This window comes from Onychomys torridus, chromosome 1 (assembly GCF_903995425.1).
Source record: "Onychomys torridus chromosome 1, mOncTor1.1, whole genome shotgun sequence".
In the NCBI taxonomy this organism is placed as follows: domain Eukaryota; kingdom Metazoa; phylum Chordata; class Mammalia; order Rodentia; family Cricetidae; genus Onychomys; species Onychomys torridus.
The window spans coordinates 126650598-126665425 of record NC_050443.1 but is presented as its reverse complement, the minus strand read 5'-3'; the positions used below and the strand labels follow the sequence as shown (position 1 = coordinate 126665425).

Below are 14828 nucleotides of genomic sequence, written 5' to 3'. Positions count from 1 at the left end.
GGAAGGGGCGGGCACTTCCGCTTGAGGGGAAAGAGGTGGAGCTTGGGGGGCCAAGCCGACCGGTGAACTCCGAGATCCTGCGTTTTCAGGTTGGATGTAGGACTGCTGATTTGGGGGGCTGTGAGCATTGACGCTCCTAGTGCTGCTGGGTGGTAGGGATGCCCAAAGGTTTTACGGGTTTGGGACAGCAGGAGTCCAGGCGCTTGCTGGGCTCAGGACTCTTGGTGGGATGATACTCGCTGCCCAAGCAGTAAGTAGTCAGGGATCTGCAGAAGGGTCACTGTCAGGATTCCTGTGGAAGAGAGGGTCAGCTCGTTCCCTAGAGTGACAGGATGGCCATCTGTGTCTTCCTCCAGAACTTCCCTGTCAAACCATGGACCCTGAGGTGTCCCTCTTGCTGCTGTGCCCTCTTGGGGGCCTGTCCCAGGAGCAGGTGGCAGTAGAGCTGAGCCCAGCTCATGACCGTCGTCCCCTGCCTGGAGGAGACAAGACCATTACTGCCATCTGGGAGACCCGGCTCCAGACCCAACCCTGGATCTTTGATGCCCCCAAGTTCCGCCTTCACTCAGCCACACTGGCATCCAGCTCACCTGGGCCACAGCTGCTCCTGCACCTGGGTCTAACTTCCTACCGAGACTTCCTGGGCACCAACTGGTCCAGCTCAGCCTCCTGGCTACGACAGCAGGGGGCTACAGATTGGGGTGACAAGCAAGCCTATCTGGCAGACCCACTGGGGGTGGGTGCCACGTTGGTCACAGCTGATGACTTCCTTGTCTTCCTGCGCCGCTCTCAGCAGGTGGCCGAGGCACCTGGGCTGGTGGACGTGCCCGGTGGGCACCCTGAACCTCAGGTAGAATGACTGGCTGGTGAAGGGCACCAAGTCCAGGCCCCTAGTTCTGTTTCATTGCCTCTTAAAGGAAAAGTGGCCTGGTGTTGCTGAGGCTGCAGCCTCCTCCCATGCTGCGTGCCCTGCTGGAGGACTGTCCAGGAGAAAGTAGGGGCCCAGCTGAGCATAGCCCATGACTCTCCCCACTCCGGAGAGGAAGGTGCTCCCTGCCATTTGGGAGACCCAGCTATAGATCTAAGCTGAAACACACCTATGGAAGCTAGGGATCATGGGAGGAGAGACTTGCAGGGTAGGAGATGTTTTTTCTCACCTTATGTAATCCTTCCTAGCTAGACTTCTGATTGTTTATTTGGAATAGGAGGGCCTGGGTTAGGGGATTGCCAAGACTCCCACACTGAGTCTGCCCTAGGCACCCATGGCCAACAAGAGGAAAAGCAGTGTGGGAATCGGTGTAGATGAAGGCTGAGCCTAAATTTTTCACAGGCCCTGTGCTCTGGTGGCAGCCCCCAACACAAGGACCTCCCTGGGGAACTGGTGGTACAGGAACTCTTCTCCAGTGTCCTACAGGAGATATGTGATGAGGTGAGTGACAGGGGCCCCAGACATATGATGGGCATAAGTGAGGGGTAGAATCTGCTAGAAATCCACAGGCCTGGGCTGAAGTGAGGGTCTGCATGAGCCTAGCAGGCATTGAGAAAGAGCATGGCATTAACACTGGAGCCATGATTCCTTGGTCTCAGATTCTTTCCTGCAGTGGAAACAATAAAAAATGGCAATGGCTAGTCTAGTCTAGTCTGTTCCAATACTTGCTGACAAAATAGTGTCTTGGTTACTAAACCAACTTCACTTGGGTAAAAGGACTTCCCTGGACAATTAGCTCCATCTCTCATCTGTAGAATGAGCATACCCAGAGCCTGTATTTCGTGTAATGGGCACTCGGCTAGCAAAACAAAAATGCTAAGGGCCGCAGGCCATTGAGGATTGAGGACGCAGCTCAGTTTAGCTGGTGGATTACTTGCCTAGCACAGTGGTTCTCAATCTTCCCAGCGCTGCCACCCTTAATACCCTTAGTTCCTCATGTTTCGTGACCTCCAAACATACAATTATTTTCGTTGCTACTTCATAACTGTAATTTTGCTAGTTTTTACAATTTTCACGTTTGCTGTTATGAACTGTAATGTAAATACCTTGTGTTTTCCAATGGTCTTAGGTGACCTCTGTGAAAGGGTTGTGTGACCTCCTAGGGGGTCACAACCCACAGGTTGAGAAACACTGGCCTAGCCTCTCCAAGGCCTGGGGCTTGATCTTCAGTATCGGGTAAACCAGGTACAGTGGTGCACACCTGTAATCCCAGCACTCAGGAGGTGAAGGCAGAGGGGCAGAAATTCAGGGCCATCTTTGCTAAATATTGAATCTAAGGCTAGCCTGAGCGACATGAGGCCCTGTCTCAACAAAAACAAACATAAAACACAAAACCAACTAACAAACAACAACAACAAAAACCAGGCCTCTGAGAGGTCAGCCTGACAGGTGGGACTCCCTGCCACAGGTGAATCTGCCACTGCACACCCTGAGCCGGCCGCTGTTACTGGGCATCGCTTGCAATGAGACCAGCGCTGGCAGAGCCAGTGCAGAATTCTATGTCCAGTGAGTGGGCTCTGGGGTGCAGGACCCTGGGTGAGGCGGGTGGGGAAGGGTTGGGTTTGAGGCAACGAGTTCTGCAGGGTTCCTATAAGGTCTGGACACCCACCAAGCCGCCCTCATTTCTTGTTTAGGTGCAGCCTAACTTCAGAGGAGGTCAGGAGTTACTACATGAGTGGGGGACCTGAGGCCCACGAGTCTACAGGAATCATCTTTGTGGAGACACAGGTGTGGAGTTGAGGCTTTCAAGGTGGTCTGGTGATGGGGGAGAAGGATACCAGGGTGAAGCAGAGAACTCCCGTCTCCTAGTTTCCAGAGGCACAAAGCTTGGCTCCTACCTACGGGGCAGGAGTACTGAGGTTCAGCAACGCTGGACACAGTCCCAGTAGAAAGGGGGGCCTGATGTCTGGGTCTCACTGATTCCTCGCAGAGGGTCCAGAGACTGCAGGAGACGGAGATGTGGGCACAACTCTGCCCTTCAGCCAAAGGGGCCATCCTCCTCTACAATCGCCATCCAACTCTACAGTCGCGTGCTGGGAAGCCCCACCTAAGTAACCCTAGCGTCCCAGCACTACCACTACAGCTCTGATGACAATAAAGGACTTTTATTCTTGGATTCCGTTGGCTTCCGCTGCTTCTCTGAGAGTCCGGGGTCCTCCGGGAGAACCTGGGCTGGGTGAGAGGGGCTGACCACGTGGCAGAAAGGGGACAAAACAAAGGGCCCCATAGCGCAGCCTCCGTGTGTCCCTCTCGTTTGGTGAATGTGGGCCACGGCGCAGTGAAAGCATCTCTGGGAACCGCGCCTCACTGCTGAGCAGGACGGGGCGGGAGGCCTTCCTCGACGCCAGACTCGGAACGGGACCGGTAGACAGCGGTCCTTTTCGGGAACCCCAACGCTTCCGCTTCGCGGACTCTGGCGCCCTAGACCAATGAGCGCGCGGGGGCGGGTCCTTTGCGGCACGTCCTCAGCTTCCTGCCCAATCATGCGTGGCCTGAGCCTTACGCCAATGAGCGCTCGGGGGCGGGGCCTACACAGGGGCAGGAAATGGCGGCGACTGCGGAGCCTGTGAGTAGGGGACAGAGGCGGGGCTTGGCTGTGGCTCCTCCTTCGCTCGCCCCCCTAACGCCGTAGGTGGGGAGGGGTGTCCCTGGTCCTGAGCTGGTGGTCCAGACTTGGAGGCCAGAACACCAGCATCTGATTCTTAGTAGAGAGGCCTTTCCCGAATCTGCTGAAGTCTGCCTTCTGTGGGAAACTGAGGCAGGCTCCTTCCCTTTGCTCCGGCACCCGAGTCCCGCCCGATTGGGACCCAATGCACCCCTCTTGGGGACCTCCCTTTCCCAGCTGCCCGCCCGCCGTCATCATGCCGTCCCTGTTGCTCCTGCTGCCCCTGCGCCTATTCCGGTTGTGGCCCCGCGGCCCTTCCACCCGACTTCTCACAGCCGCCGCAGGGCAGCGGTGAGTTGAGCTCCAGATCTTGGCCCTGTTGTTCTGAGATAGTTGTCTCTGTATTATATGTCAAGTGCCACTAGAGGTTTGTCCCAGATAACCCTCACCTAAAGTGCTGGACACTAAGCATCAAAAGTTAAGAGCAGAGCTCCAGGATTAGATGAGATAAATGACAGATGGGGAATTTGAGCTCAGGTCAAACCCAGTGCTCTTTCCATAGTTCTGGTATGTTGCCTGGCTTCATTGTGCATACACTGGGAAAGGGCAGGTTGGGTACAAAGATTTAGATTTCTAGGCTGTTATCTGGAGATGCTGGTCCGGAGGAATGAAGTTGGGGGTGGGAATCTGCCTTTTCCTTTTCCTTTGAGATGGAGTTTTCCTGTGTTGCCCAGGCAAGGCTCCAAACTCAATCTCCAGAGTATCTGGAGTTCAGGCACAGCCAACATACCTGGCCTGGAAATCTTTTTTTCCCTCGGTATTGGCACTGGAACACAGTGCATGAGAGACCAGGAAATTATTATTATTATTTTAGATACAGGGTCTCATGTAGTATAGGCTAGCCGCAAACTTACTAATAGCCCAGGCATGACCTGAATTTCGAACTTTGCTTCCACCTCTCAAGTGCTGGGATTACACCATACATCAAAACCTGCTATTTTAAATACGTTTCTAGGGGCTGGAGGGAGGGCTCAGAGAGAGCACTTACCACTCTCACGGAGGACCCAGCGGTTTCTTTTTATTGTTGTTGTTCTTCAGATTTATTTACTTATTATTTACAGTGTGTTCTGCCTGCATGTATGCCTGTCCACCAGAAGAGGGCGCCAGATCTCATTACAGATGGTTGTGAGCCACCATGTGGTTGCTGGGAATTGAACTCAGGACCTCTGGATGAGCAGCCAGTGCTCTTAACCTCTGAGCCATCTTTCCAACCCAAGGACCCAGTTTTGATTCCCAGCATCAACATGACGACTCACAACCACACTCTTCTGACCTGTTGGGGGCACCAGGCATTCACGCAGTGCACATACCTACAGACACTCATATACACAAAAATTAAGTAATAAATCTTTAAAGCTTTTTAGCCAGGATGGTGGCAGGATGGTGGTGTGCATCTTCAGTCCCAGAACTTGGGAGACAAAGGCAAACTCTTATGAGCTTAAGGCTAGTCTGGTCTACCTAGGGAGTTTCAGGTCAGACAAAGCTAGTGAGACCCTGTTTTTAAAAAAGCAGGCCGGGCGGTGGTGGCGCATGCCTGTAATCCCAGCACTTGGAAGGCAGAGGCAGGTGGATCTCTGTGAGTTTGAGGCCAGCCTGGTCTACAAAGTGAGTTCCAGGACAGGCACCAAAGCTACAGAGAAACCCTGTCTCGAAAAACCAAAAAAAAAAAAAAAAAAAAAAAAGCAACAGAACCCTTTTGGGTCTGTGGTATAGGAGTCTGAGGACTACACTTTGAAAATGAGAAGTCTTGGGTCCATTGCCCTCAGTGGTAAAACGCTTGCCTAGCAAGCACAAGGCCCTGGGTTCGATCCTCAGCTAAAAAAAAAAAGAAAGAAAAGAAAAGAAAAAAAAAAAAAGAAAATGAGAAATCTTGACCATTCCTGAAACACCCCAAAGGGAAGGGTGATCTGGGGCTTGATGTGTCTTGGGGTTAACTTCAGCTCCTGGTGACTGAACTGAAGGGTGTGTCCCAGGAAGGATGGCAGGACAGGACAATGGTGCCCTGTGGTCTCCTAAGCGTCGGCGGGTTTGGGCTTCTCTCCACAGGCCTGCTCCTACTAATTACTATGAACTGTTGGGGGTGCATCCTGGGGCCAGTGCTGAAGAGGTTAAACGTGCTTTCTTCACCAAGTCAAAAGAGGTACTGGTGTCCCCCAGGTGAGGAGGGAAGAGACGAGATCTGAGCCAGACGCAGGGCCACCCACTTCCTGGGATAGGACTGTATCTAGCTGGCAGCACATTCTTTCCATCTGCATGGATAGGAGGTACTCAATAGCCTCTATGAGGCGAGAATCCAGCAAAGCCAGGGGTCCTTCTGCTGTGTCTCTTCTTTGTTTTTTGAGATAGGATCTCACACTGTAGCCCAAACTGGTCCCAAACTTTCAGTGGTCCCCCTGTCTCCACCTTCCTAGAACTGGAGTCACAGATGTGAGCTAAAGGTCTGGTTGCTTTTCTTGGATAAAACGTACAGGAGTCTGTACTTTGTGATTCCCTGGCCTTTGGGAGGGAGCAGCAAGCCTGTGAGTGAGCAGCAGTGTCCCAAAGGCAAGGTCTGTGGGAATGACGTCGGTCTTTATGGGTAGGTCCTGAGAAGGACATGGAAAATGAGATAAGGGGACCCCATCTTACCCCAGCTGCACCCTGACCGAGACCCCGGGAACCCAGCCCTGCATAGCCGCTTTGTGGAGCTGAATGAGGCGTACCGAGTGCTCAGCCGTGAGGAGAGTCGTCGCAACTATGACCACCAGCTGCACTCAGCCAGTCCCCCCAAATCTTCAGGGACCACAGCCCAGCCTAAGTATACCCACGAGACACACAGGTATGGCGGTCCTGACTCATGCTATCCCCACCCTGAAGCCTTCCAGAGAGCTTCATCTTTCCATTGCCCTCTTGTTCTTCAGCAGCTCCTGGGAACCCCCCAACGCACACTACTGGGCCCAGTTTCACAACGTGAGGCCACAGGGGCCTGAGGCAAGGCAGCAGCAACATAAACATAACCAGCGGGTCCTAGGGTACTGCCTCCTGCTCATGCTGGCAGGCATGGGCCTGCACTATGTCGCTTTCAGGTGCTTCTCCATCCTTCCTGGGGTACTGGGCAGAGGGTGGGTGAAGAGTGCTGTGGCCAGCCAGCCACAGCAGCCTATGACCCGCATACTTTGTCTCTCTCAAGCTAAGAACTTTGTGAAATCAGTCTTTGGAGTCTTGCCTTGCTGGGTAAAGGCAGCATTGCATGAAAGGGCTAAAGTTGCTTTGTTTCTCATAACTTGGATGTTAATCTATGGTGCTGGTTGTTGGTGAGGCTAGACTCATCCAAAATGATGCACAAGGAGGGCATAGACAAAACCCTGGGGTTCTGTCTCTAGCATGTCATAAAACAGGCATGGTGGTGTGTACCTGTAATCTCAGCACTGAGGAGACAGAGGCAGGAAGATGAGAAGCTTGGGGGCTGGAGAAATGGTCCAATGGTTAAGATTGCTTGCTGCTCCTATAGAGGAGCAGAGTGCAATTCCCAGCACCCACATATGATAGTCCACAGCTGCCAGGAGATCTGATGTCCTCTTCGACCTTCAAGCAAACCTGACACATACAGATGCGCGCACACACGCGCGCACACACACACACACACACACACACACACACACACACAGAAATTTTTAAGTTCAGTTTCGTCCTTGGCTACATTACTGAATTTGAGGGCAGCCTAGGCCACATTAAACTCTGTCTCAATATAGAAAGAAAGCAGAAGGGAGTGAGGACAGGGGCAGTGTGACAGAGACAGTCCTTGCTGACAGCTAGGGCCTCACCCCACTCCTTCATGCATGCTATAATTCCAGATTTCTACAGCACAAAAACCCAAAGGATGGTTGGTGCCCACTGCCAGTACTGCCTAGTTCAGCAATGGAGATGAGAGAAATATGTCCCCTTTCTAATCTCCTGGGAAGGGCACCCTGATTTCAGACCTGTTTAACCAATCTTCACAAGCTAGCCAGGGACTTAGGGTACCACCCAGCCCTGCATTGACCTGGACCACTTGGTGTCCTTCCCCTGCCCCCCAAAACAGGGTTTCTCTGTGTATCTCAGACTGTCCTAAAACTCGTTGTCACTCTGTAAACCAGGCTGGCCTCGAACTCACAGAGATCTGCCTGCCTCTGTCTCCCAAGCGCTGGGATTAAAAGTGTGCACCACCACTACCACCCAACTTGTGCCCCCTTCCCCCCAGTTTATCACAGAACTGTCTGTTAGGAGGAGAGATGTGAAGTTGTGTGGGAGATGCTAGAGCCTGGCTGAGGACCAGGGCTTCAGGGACAGCAGAGTCTGGAGACCCAGGGCTAACTGCAATTCCCTCACAGGAAGCTGGAGCAGGTGCATCGGAGCTTCATGGATGAAAAGGATCGGATCATCACAGCCATCTACAATGATACAAGGGCGAGGGCCAGGTCTGTCACTGCTCCATCTTGCCTCGCTCCCTGCCCCAGAACCATCCGTCAGGATCCCTGCCCCGATCTATCTTTTCTCCAGGGCCAACAGAGCCAGGATTCAGCAGGAGCGCCAGCAGAGGCAGAAGCCTCGAAACGGACCCTCCCTGCCTCCAGAAGGCCCTGGGATTGTGCCCCAGGACGGCAGCCCTTGAGGGACTCACTTTGGTGGGACCTGCATTGGTTCGCTCTTTGCTGCCTGTCCAGGACTACACATTTCCCACAACACGTGCAATAAATTCATTTTCAGACTCTTGTCTGGCTCATTCCTTCAGGTCACACATCTCACCCTTCACCTCTTGGTGCAGCGACCCCGGAGCCCGGCCTCCTGGGCGGTGCGTCCCCTTTCCCCTGCAGTGGCCGGAGGGGGCGTTCGGAGGGGACCAGCTCCGCCCCCGTCCCGCCTCCGCCCGCAGCCCGGTGGGGAGCGCCTGTTTAGGTCACATGAGCCTCCAGCCCGCCAGCCCCGGCCAGGCCCCCTGCCACCCCTGCCGTCCCTGCCGCCCGCCGTCCCCGCCACCGCCACCGGCCGCCTGCCCATCCCGATCCTCCAGCCGCTGCCGCGGCGCTGCGCTGCGCTGCCTTCGCCCAGGGCTCGGGAGGGGGCTGCGGAGGAGCCGCCCCCCGCGCCGGGCCCCGGGTCCCTGCGCCTGGGCCCGCGCCATGGGGCTCTGGCTGCCGCCGCCCCCCGCGCCGCCAGGCTAGGACTATGCGGGCCCCCCAGGCGCGCGGCCCCCACGGGCACCATGAGCCCCCTGCTCCGCCGCCTGCTGTTCGCTGCCCTGCTGCAGCTGGCCCGCACCCAGGTATGTGCGTCCACCACGTCCAGCTTGCCCGCCCGCGGTGCCCTCTCAAGGTTGGCGGAAGTAGGGAGGCGCCCGCTACCTCTGCGGAGGGAATCCGCTGGTCCAACTGGGCATAAACCTGGGTGCCCCTCTAGGCAGGCCGGCTAGCCCTAGCCCTAACCCCCGGGCCACTCCCCCGCCCCACCCTATCCCCTGGGCTCCTGGGGGGCGGAGCTGCCTCAGTACCCTCGAACCTCGTTTGCCTCCCACTGTCCTAGCTCCTGACCTAAAACAAGCCCAGCTCCAAGGCTTGGGGTTCAGTGCCACTTCCATAGTATGTCTGGTGGGTCTTGGGCCAGGGAAAAGTCCCAGATGGCTAAGTGGACAAGGAAAATTAGAACCGAGGTCCTGTGAACAGAACAATCTGGAAAGATGTCAGAAAGGAGCAAGAAGCCTGACTCGGCCAGAGCACTTACACAGACACAGGACCGGCCCTTACAGAGTGCACCTTGGGCCCAGGTGTCTTCTTTCCCACAGGCCCCTGTGTCCCAGTTTGATGGCCCCAGCCACCAGAAGAAAGGTAATAGCAATTAACAATAACTTGACACCAGCCAGTGCTAAGAGGGGTTGGCACATGCCCTGAGTTTGTGTCCCTCATCTTGTGTGATCCCAACTCCTTTGGGAGATGCCATTTCTCCCAAATGAGGAAACCGAAGCAGAGGAAGACAGGTTTAAAGGAAGGGTTGGGGTGGTGGTGCCAGGGTCACAGAGAGGCTCCATGCTTGAAGCAGCGTCAGGAAACCCGGTAAGAATCTAATCCATCTGGGTCTGCCCACAGTGGTGTCATGGATAGATGTTTATGCACGTGCCACATGCCAGCCCAGGGAGGTGGTGGTGCCTCTGAGCATGGAGCTCATGGGCAATGTGGTCAAACAACTAGTGCCCAGCTGTGTGACTGTGCAGCGCTGTGGTGGCTGCTGCCCTGACGACGGCCTGGAATGTGTGCCCACTGGGCAACACCAAGTCCGAATGCAGGTATTGGGGCCTATGGGTCATGTGTGTTGATGGGACAAGGGTGCTCTGGGGCCTGGGGCTGCCCAGAGACAGATACACAGGAGGCGGGAAGTTCTGCCCATTCTCCCTCTAGCCCACGAGTACCCCTTTCTCTGTCTTTCTGCTGGCCCCCACCACTCACTGTCTCTCCTCATTCTCCTGACTACAGATCCTCATGATCCAGTACCCGAGCAGTCAGCTGGGGGAGATGTCCCTGGAAGAACACAGCCAATGTGAATGCAGGTGCCAGTCAGGTCTAACTTCCAAGTTCACAAAGTGTAGCATGAGATGGGGTGCCAGGCGTGGGAATGCACCGGAGGAGGGACTAGATGACTAAGAGTAGAGCCAGACGTAGGCATGGGTCCTGGGGCAAGAGAGCAGGAGGCTTGGGTTTCCTTACCCTTTCTTATCTGTCTCTCTCTCTCTCTCTCTCTCTCTTCCTCTCTCTCTTTCTCATTTTTCAGACCAAAAAAAAGGGAGAGTGTTGTGAAGCCATATAGGTGAGTTCCTGAGACTTGCTGCTGGTCCAGGAGAGAGCACATGGGTAGGTTAGGAGGTACACAAGTGAGCCAGGAGGCTGCAGCTCCTCTTTGCTTTCTCCTCTCACCTGACACCCCTTCCTTTTCCTGCTCCCCAAATCAATGCGTTCTGTCCCAGTCCTAGCCCCTGGGAAGACTCTTTTCACCCCAGACATGTCGCTTCTCCTCCTAGGGCTGCCATACCCCACCACCGTCCCCAGCCCCGCTCTGTTCCGGGCTGGGACTCTGCCCCGGGAGCACCTTCCCCAGCTGACATCATCCATCCCACTCCAGCCCCAGGACCCTCTGCCCACGTTGCACCCAGCGCCGTCAGCGCCCTGACCCCCGGACCTGCCGCTGCCGCTGCCGACGCCGCAGCTTCCTCCGTTGCCAAGGGCGGGGCTTAGAGCTCAACCCAGACACCTGCAGGTGAGGAGTCTATGGGGTAGCACATCAAGGCTGTGTTCTGGAGCAGGTCCAGGTGAGCCTGCCAGTGGGAGAAAGGCCAGGAAAGGAGGAGCCAGCTGCATGTGTTAAACATTTACTGCGCATCTGCTAGCAACCATCTCAGCAAAAACACAGCTCAGGTTCGCACACACAAGTCGGACAGTGGGAGAGATGACGCCACCACCACTAAAGGATGTTGAGCACTGTGATAGGCGCACTCGGTCTTATCTCTGAGCAATCAGCCGTCTCCTGGAGTGGTACTAAGGAAGACTTTGTCCAATGTGCAGAGCTTTATGTCTTCACAGAAGCCCATTTGCTCTGCTCTATAGGCTGCGAGACAGCAAGGGAGTATGGGAGCCCATGTGCCTCTGCCTTCAGTGCTTAAGTAGCCCTTCTGTGTTCCATGGGGTTATGATACATGGGCCAGGCCCTGGAGGACCCCAGAGAGTATCAGGAGAAAACAGCGTTCAAAAAAGGAAAAAGAAATGCATTGAGAGGACTGGAACCAGGCACAGAGGTATATGCTAGGAATCTTGGCACTCAGGTGGAGGTAGAAGGATTGGGAGTTCAAGGTCAACCTCAGCTACAGAGAGAATTTGAAGCCAGCTTGGGCTACTTGAAAAAACAAACCCACAAGAAGACAAAAAGGAGCTTTGGCTGGGTATGGTGGTGCACACCAGTAATCCCAGCACTCAGGAGGTAGAGGTGCGAGTGATTTTGAGGACAATCTGGGCTGTCCTGATCAAAGTGCTCTCAACAAACAAACAACAATAACAAAGAAGAGCCGGGGATGTAAGTGGGTTGGTAGAATGCTTATCTAGCATGCAAGAAACCTTGGGTTTGATCTTGAGCACCAAATGAAACCAGGTATGGTGGCACTCAAAAATTCAAGGGCATTCCTTGTGACATAGTGAGTTTGAAGCTAGCTTAGCCCACATGAGTAAACAAGGGCTGGAGAGATGGCAGTGCACACATATGTATGCAAGCAAAACACTCATATACATAATAGAAAAGATATCATGGTGGGCAGTGGTGGTGCACGCCTTTAATCCCAGCACTCAGGAGGCAGAAGCAGGAGGATCTCTGAATTCAAGACCAGCCTGGTCTACAAAGTGAGTTCGAGGACATCCCAGGGCTACTCAGAGAATCTGTTGTCTCAAACAAACAAACAAAAATGATACCATAAATAAATAAATAAATAAATAAATAAATAAATAAACAAGCAAACAAATAAATAAATAAGGGCTGGAGAGGTGGCTCAGCTGGTAGAGCATGAAGACCTGACTTTGGATCCTTAACTCCATGAAGAAAGGTAAGAGAGGGGTTCGGGATTTAGCTCAGTGGTAGAGCGCTTGCCTAGCAAGCGCATGGCCCTGGGATCGATCCTCAGCTCCACATAAAAAAAAAAGAAAAAAGAAAGGTAAGAGAGATTTATTGTAACCCTAGTGTTGGGCCCCTAGGCAAAGACAAAAAAGGAACCCTGGAATTTTTTGGCCAAGTATCATAGAAGAATCAGTTAGCTTCACACTTGGTGGCCCTGTCTCCAAAGATAAAAAGTGGAGGGGGTGGAGAGGGATAACTCAGAATGGCTGCTACTCCTGCAAAAGACTGAGTACAGACCCAGAACCCTCTTGGTTGAGGGCTGCAGTTCCAGCTGCTGCAGCTCCCTCTTCTGGCCTCCTCAGGCATCTGTATACATGTGCGTATATAGTCAGACATTTACACACTTGAGTAAAAATAGCAAAATATGTTCTTGTTTGTTTTGTTTTTTAGACAGTGCTTCTTTACATAGCTTTGGCTATACTGGATGCTCTGTAGACCAGGCTAGCCTCGAACTAATACATCTGTCTGCCTCTGCCTCCTAAGGGTTGGGATCAAAGGTGTACACTGTACACGAGGCAAAAGGGATAAAGGTGGAGGGTGATTAAGCCACAAGTATATAACACACACACACACACACACACACACATACACACACACACACACACACACCACCCCCCACCAATTTTTTTAAAAGGTTTTTTTATTTTTATGTGCATTGGTGTTTTGCCTGCGTGTATGTCTGTGAGGGTGTTAGGTCCCCTAGAACTGGAGTTTCAGACAGTTGTGAGCTGCCATGTGGGTGCTGGGCACTAAACTGAGTCCTCTGGAAGAACAGCCAGTGCTCTTAACCACTGAGCCATCTCTCCAACCCATTTAAGGAGATATTTTTTAAAAAATGAATAAATATAAAAGAAGAGCTTGGAGTTAAGCCCCAGCCAGCACTAATATCCCTTCCTCCACTCCCCAGGTGCCGGAAGCCTCGAAAATGACAAGATGCTTTTCAGACTCAGCAGGGCCATTTGCCTCATAGGCCCCATCTTAGTGGGAGAAGACAGGAGCATAGAAGAACCAACGTGGACTGGAGGATGCTGCCCCAGGACCTGGACCTTTTAGAGAGCTCTCCTGCCATCCTTTGTCTCCTAGTATTGCCATCTAACAATTGGCAAGGGACCTCATATCTTACCTTCTGGGGAACAGGGTACTAGCTCAGCCAAACACCCTGGTCTAGTGAGCATCTTCTGGCTGCTCTGTTTCCCCTCACCACAAACACTCCAAACCTCTGCAAATGATGGGATTTGGGCTCTGTTACGGTAACTGTGTGCCCACCCAATCCTGATAAAAGAGATGGAAGGCACTATCACTGCTTACTTATGATGTCATTGTCTGCCACTCTCCAGGCTGGCCAGCTTGGGCAGCAAAGTATGCAACACTGTATCTGAGTCCTGCAGCTTGCCTTACTGAGCCAGTGGGGCCCAGGGCCCAACAATGGTTCCCAGGCAAAGCTACAACCACAGATTCATCAAGTCTGTTACATGAAGTGTCTGCCCCCTACCCACCACAAAGATTCTGTCTGCCCTGGCCAGGAAAGTTATGGTGGGACCCAGACCTTAAGAGCTGTTTCCAGATGACTGCTGCCATTGGAACCCTTTGGGCTCCAGACAAGTATGACTTCCTTCACACAACAGGAGGTAACAGCCATTTCCCTTGCTGGGCACATTTTATGGTGTTGTTCCCTGTAACTGCCCTTTTCATTTCTCAGTCCTCCGGCCCTGCGGCTGGAAGGCCTCTTTTAAGAACCGTGTGACCCCCCCCCTTTCCCAGGCTCCTCCACCTGTACAATCCCTCGTACCCCAGGATTCATCAGCTGCAGCATGAGATAACTATCCCACTCAAGCTCAGTGTCCTGGATAAAGTGGGAAGGCCAGCCTAGGTGCCAAGGCTTTGTCCTTCTACAAGACATTCTGGGGCACAATTGACTGAAAGCAGCCGCCCTAATGAAGGGACTGATACCAAGTGTATGGCCGTGATCCAGGTGGTACCAAGGCAAGAGTAGGGTAAACTGAAGAATTCCTCATGATGGCCACATACTTATCTCTCCATTTATGAGAGTCTCACTTAGCGCAGCTGGCCTCAAACTCTTCATGTAGCCAAAGATGACATAAATTTCTAATCTTCCTGCATCCACCTTCAAGTACTGAAATTACAGGTTTAGACCACCACACAGGCTTATGGACGGCTGGGAATCAAACCTACCTATTCCTGCACGCTAAGCAAGCACTACCAACTTCATCTCCAGCCCTGGTGCTACTTTTAAACCTTTTTTGTTTTGTTTTGTTGAGATAATGTCTCGTGTATCCCAGACTGGCTCAGCGTTCTTTATATAGTTGGGGATGTCCTTGAACTTCCTGCTTGCATCTCCAAAGGCATGGGACACCACACCATTTTTATTGTGTTTAAGTAACTTTCTCAATGGTGATACTGATGATCTGGCTCCATGATGGTTATTGAGTGCTAAAGCCTCTGAACCCACTAAGCTTCATCAGATATGCAAGGTGCTTCCCTTGGCTTCAAGTC

At 53.1% G+C, this 14828-nt stretch overlaps 3 protein-coding genes across 9 annotated transcripts; all 3 read left to right on the top strand.

Moving 5' to 3' along the window:
- The first annotated feature begins 6 nt into the window (after nucleotides 1-6).
- On the top strand, nucleotides 7-3104 carry Nudt22 (nudix hydrolase 22). Of its 2 annotated transcripts, none has more exons than XM_036203476.1 (6): nucleotides 7-89; nucleotides 357-850; nucleotides 1331-1429; nucleotides 2397-2494; nucleotides 2623-2716; nucleotides 2919-3104. In XM_036203476.1, exons 2-6 carry the CDS (start codon nucleotides 374-376, stop codon nucleotides 3075-3077), a joined length of 927 nt encoding a protein of 308 aa, XP_036059369.1. In that variant the 5' UTR covers nucleotides 7-89; nucleotides 357-373; the 3' UTR covers nucleotides 3078-3104. The 2 variants fall into 2 exon arrangements, with proteins under 2 accessions (XP_036059369.1, XP_036059378.1); XM_036203485.1 differs by lacking the exon at nucleotides 7-89 and adding an exon at nucleotides 96-250.
- Nucleotides 3105-3511: 407 nt separating this feature from the next.
- Nucleotides 3512-8379, top strand: Dnajc4 (DnaJ heat shock protein family (Hsp40) member C4). Of its 4 annotated transcripts, none has more exons than XM_036203438.1 (7): nucleotides 3512-3554; nucleotides 3831-3944; nucleotides 5700-5793; nucleotides 6287-6471; nucleotides 6557-6718; nucleotides 8003-8089; nucleotides 8172-8379. In XM_036203438.1, exons 2-7 carry the CDS (start codon nucleotides 3850-3852, stop codon nucleotides 8281-8283), a joined length of 735 nt encoding a protein of 244 aa, XP_036059331.1. In that variant the 5' UTR covers nucleotides 3512-3554; nucleotides 3831-3849; the 3' UTR covers nucleotides 8284-8379. The 4 variants fall into 4 exon arrangements, with proteins under 4 accessions (XP_036059331.1, XP_036059325.1, XP_036059321.1 ...); XM_036203432.1 differs by having other exon boundaries at nucleotides 6554-6718; XM_036203428.1 differs by lacking the exon at nucleotides 3512-3554 and having other exon boundaries at nucleotides 3568-3944.
- Nucleotides 8380-8623: 244 nt separating this feature from the next.
- Vegfb (vascular endothelial growth factor B) lies at nucleotides 8624-13611 on the top strand. Of its 3 annotated transcripts, none has more exons than XM_036203452.1 (7): nucleotides 8624-8934; nucleotides 9451-9493; nucleotides 9752-9948; nucleotides 10136-10209; nucleotides 10431-10466; nucleotides 10779-10913; nucleotides 13222-13611. In XM_036203452.1, exons 1-7 carry the CDS (start codon nucleotides 8875-8877, stop codon nucleotides 13241-13243), a joined length of 567 nt encoding a protein of 188 aa, XP_036059345.1. In that variant the 5' UTR covers nucleotides 8624-8874; the 3' UTR covers nucleotides 13244-13611. The 3 variants fall into 3 exon arrangements, with proteins under 3 accessions (XP_036059345.1, XP_036059334.1, XP_036059340.1); XM_036203441.1 differs by having other exon boundaries at nucleotides 10678-10913; XM_036203447.1 differs by lacking the exon at nucleotides 9451-9493 and having other exon boundaries at nucleotides 8628-8934; nucleotides 10678-10913.
- The last annotated feature ends 1217 nt before the right edge of the window (nucleotides 13612-14828 follow it).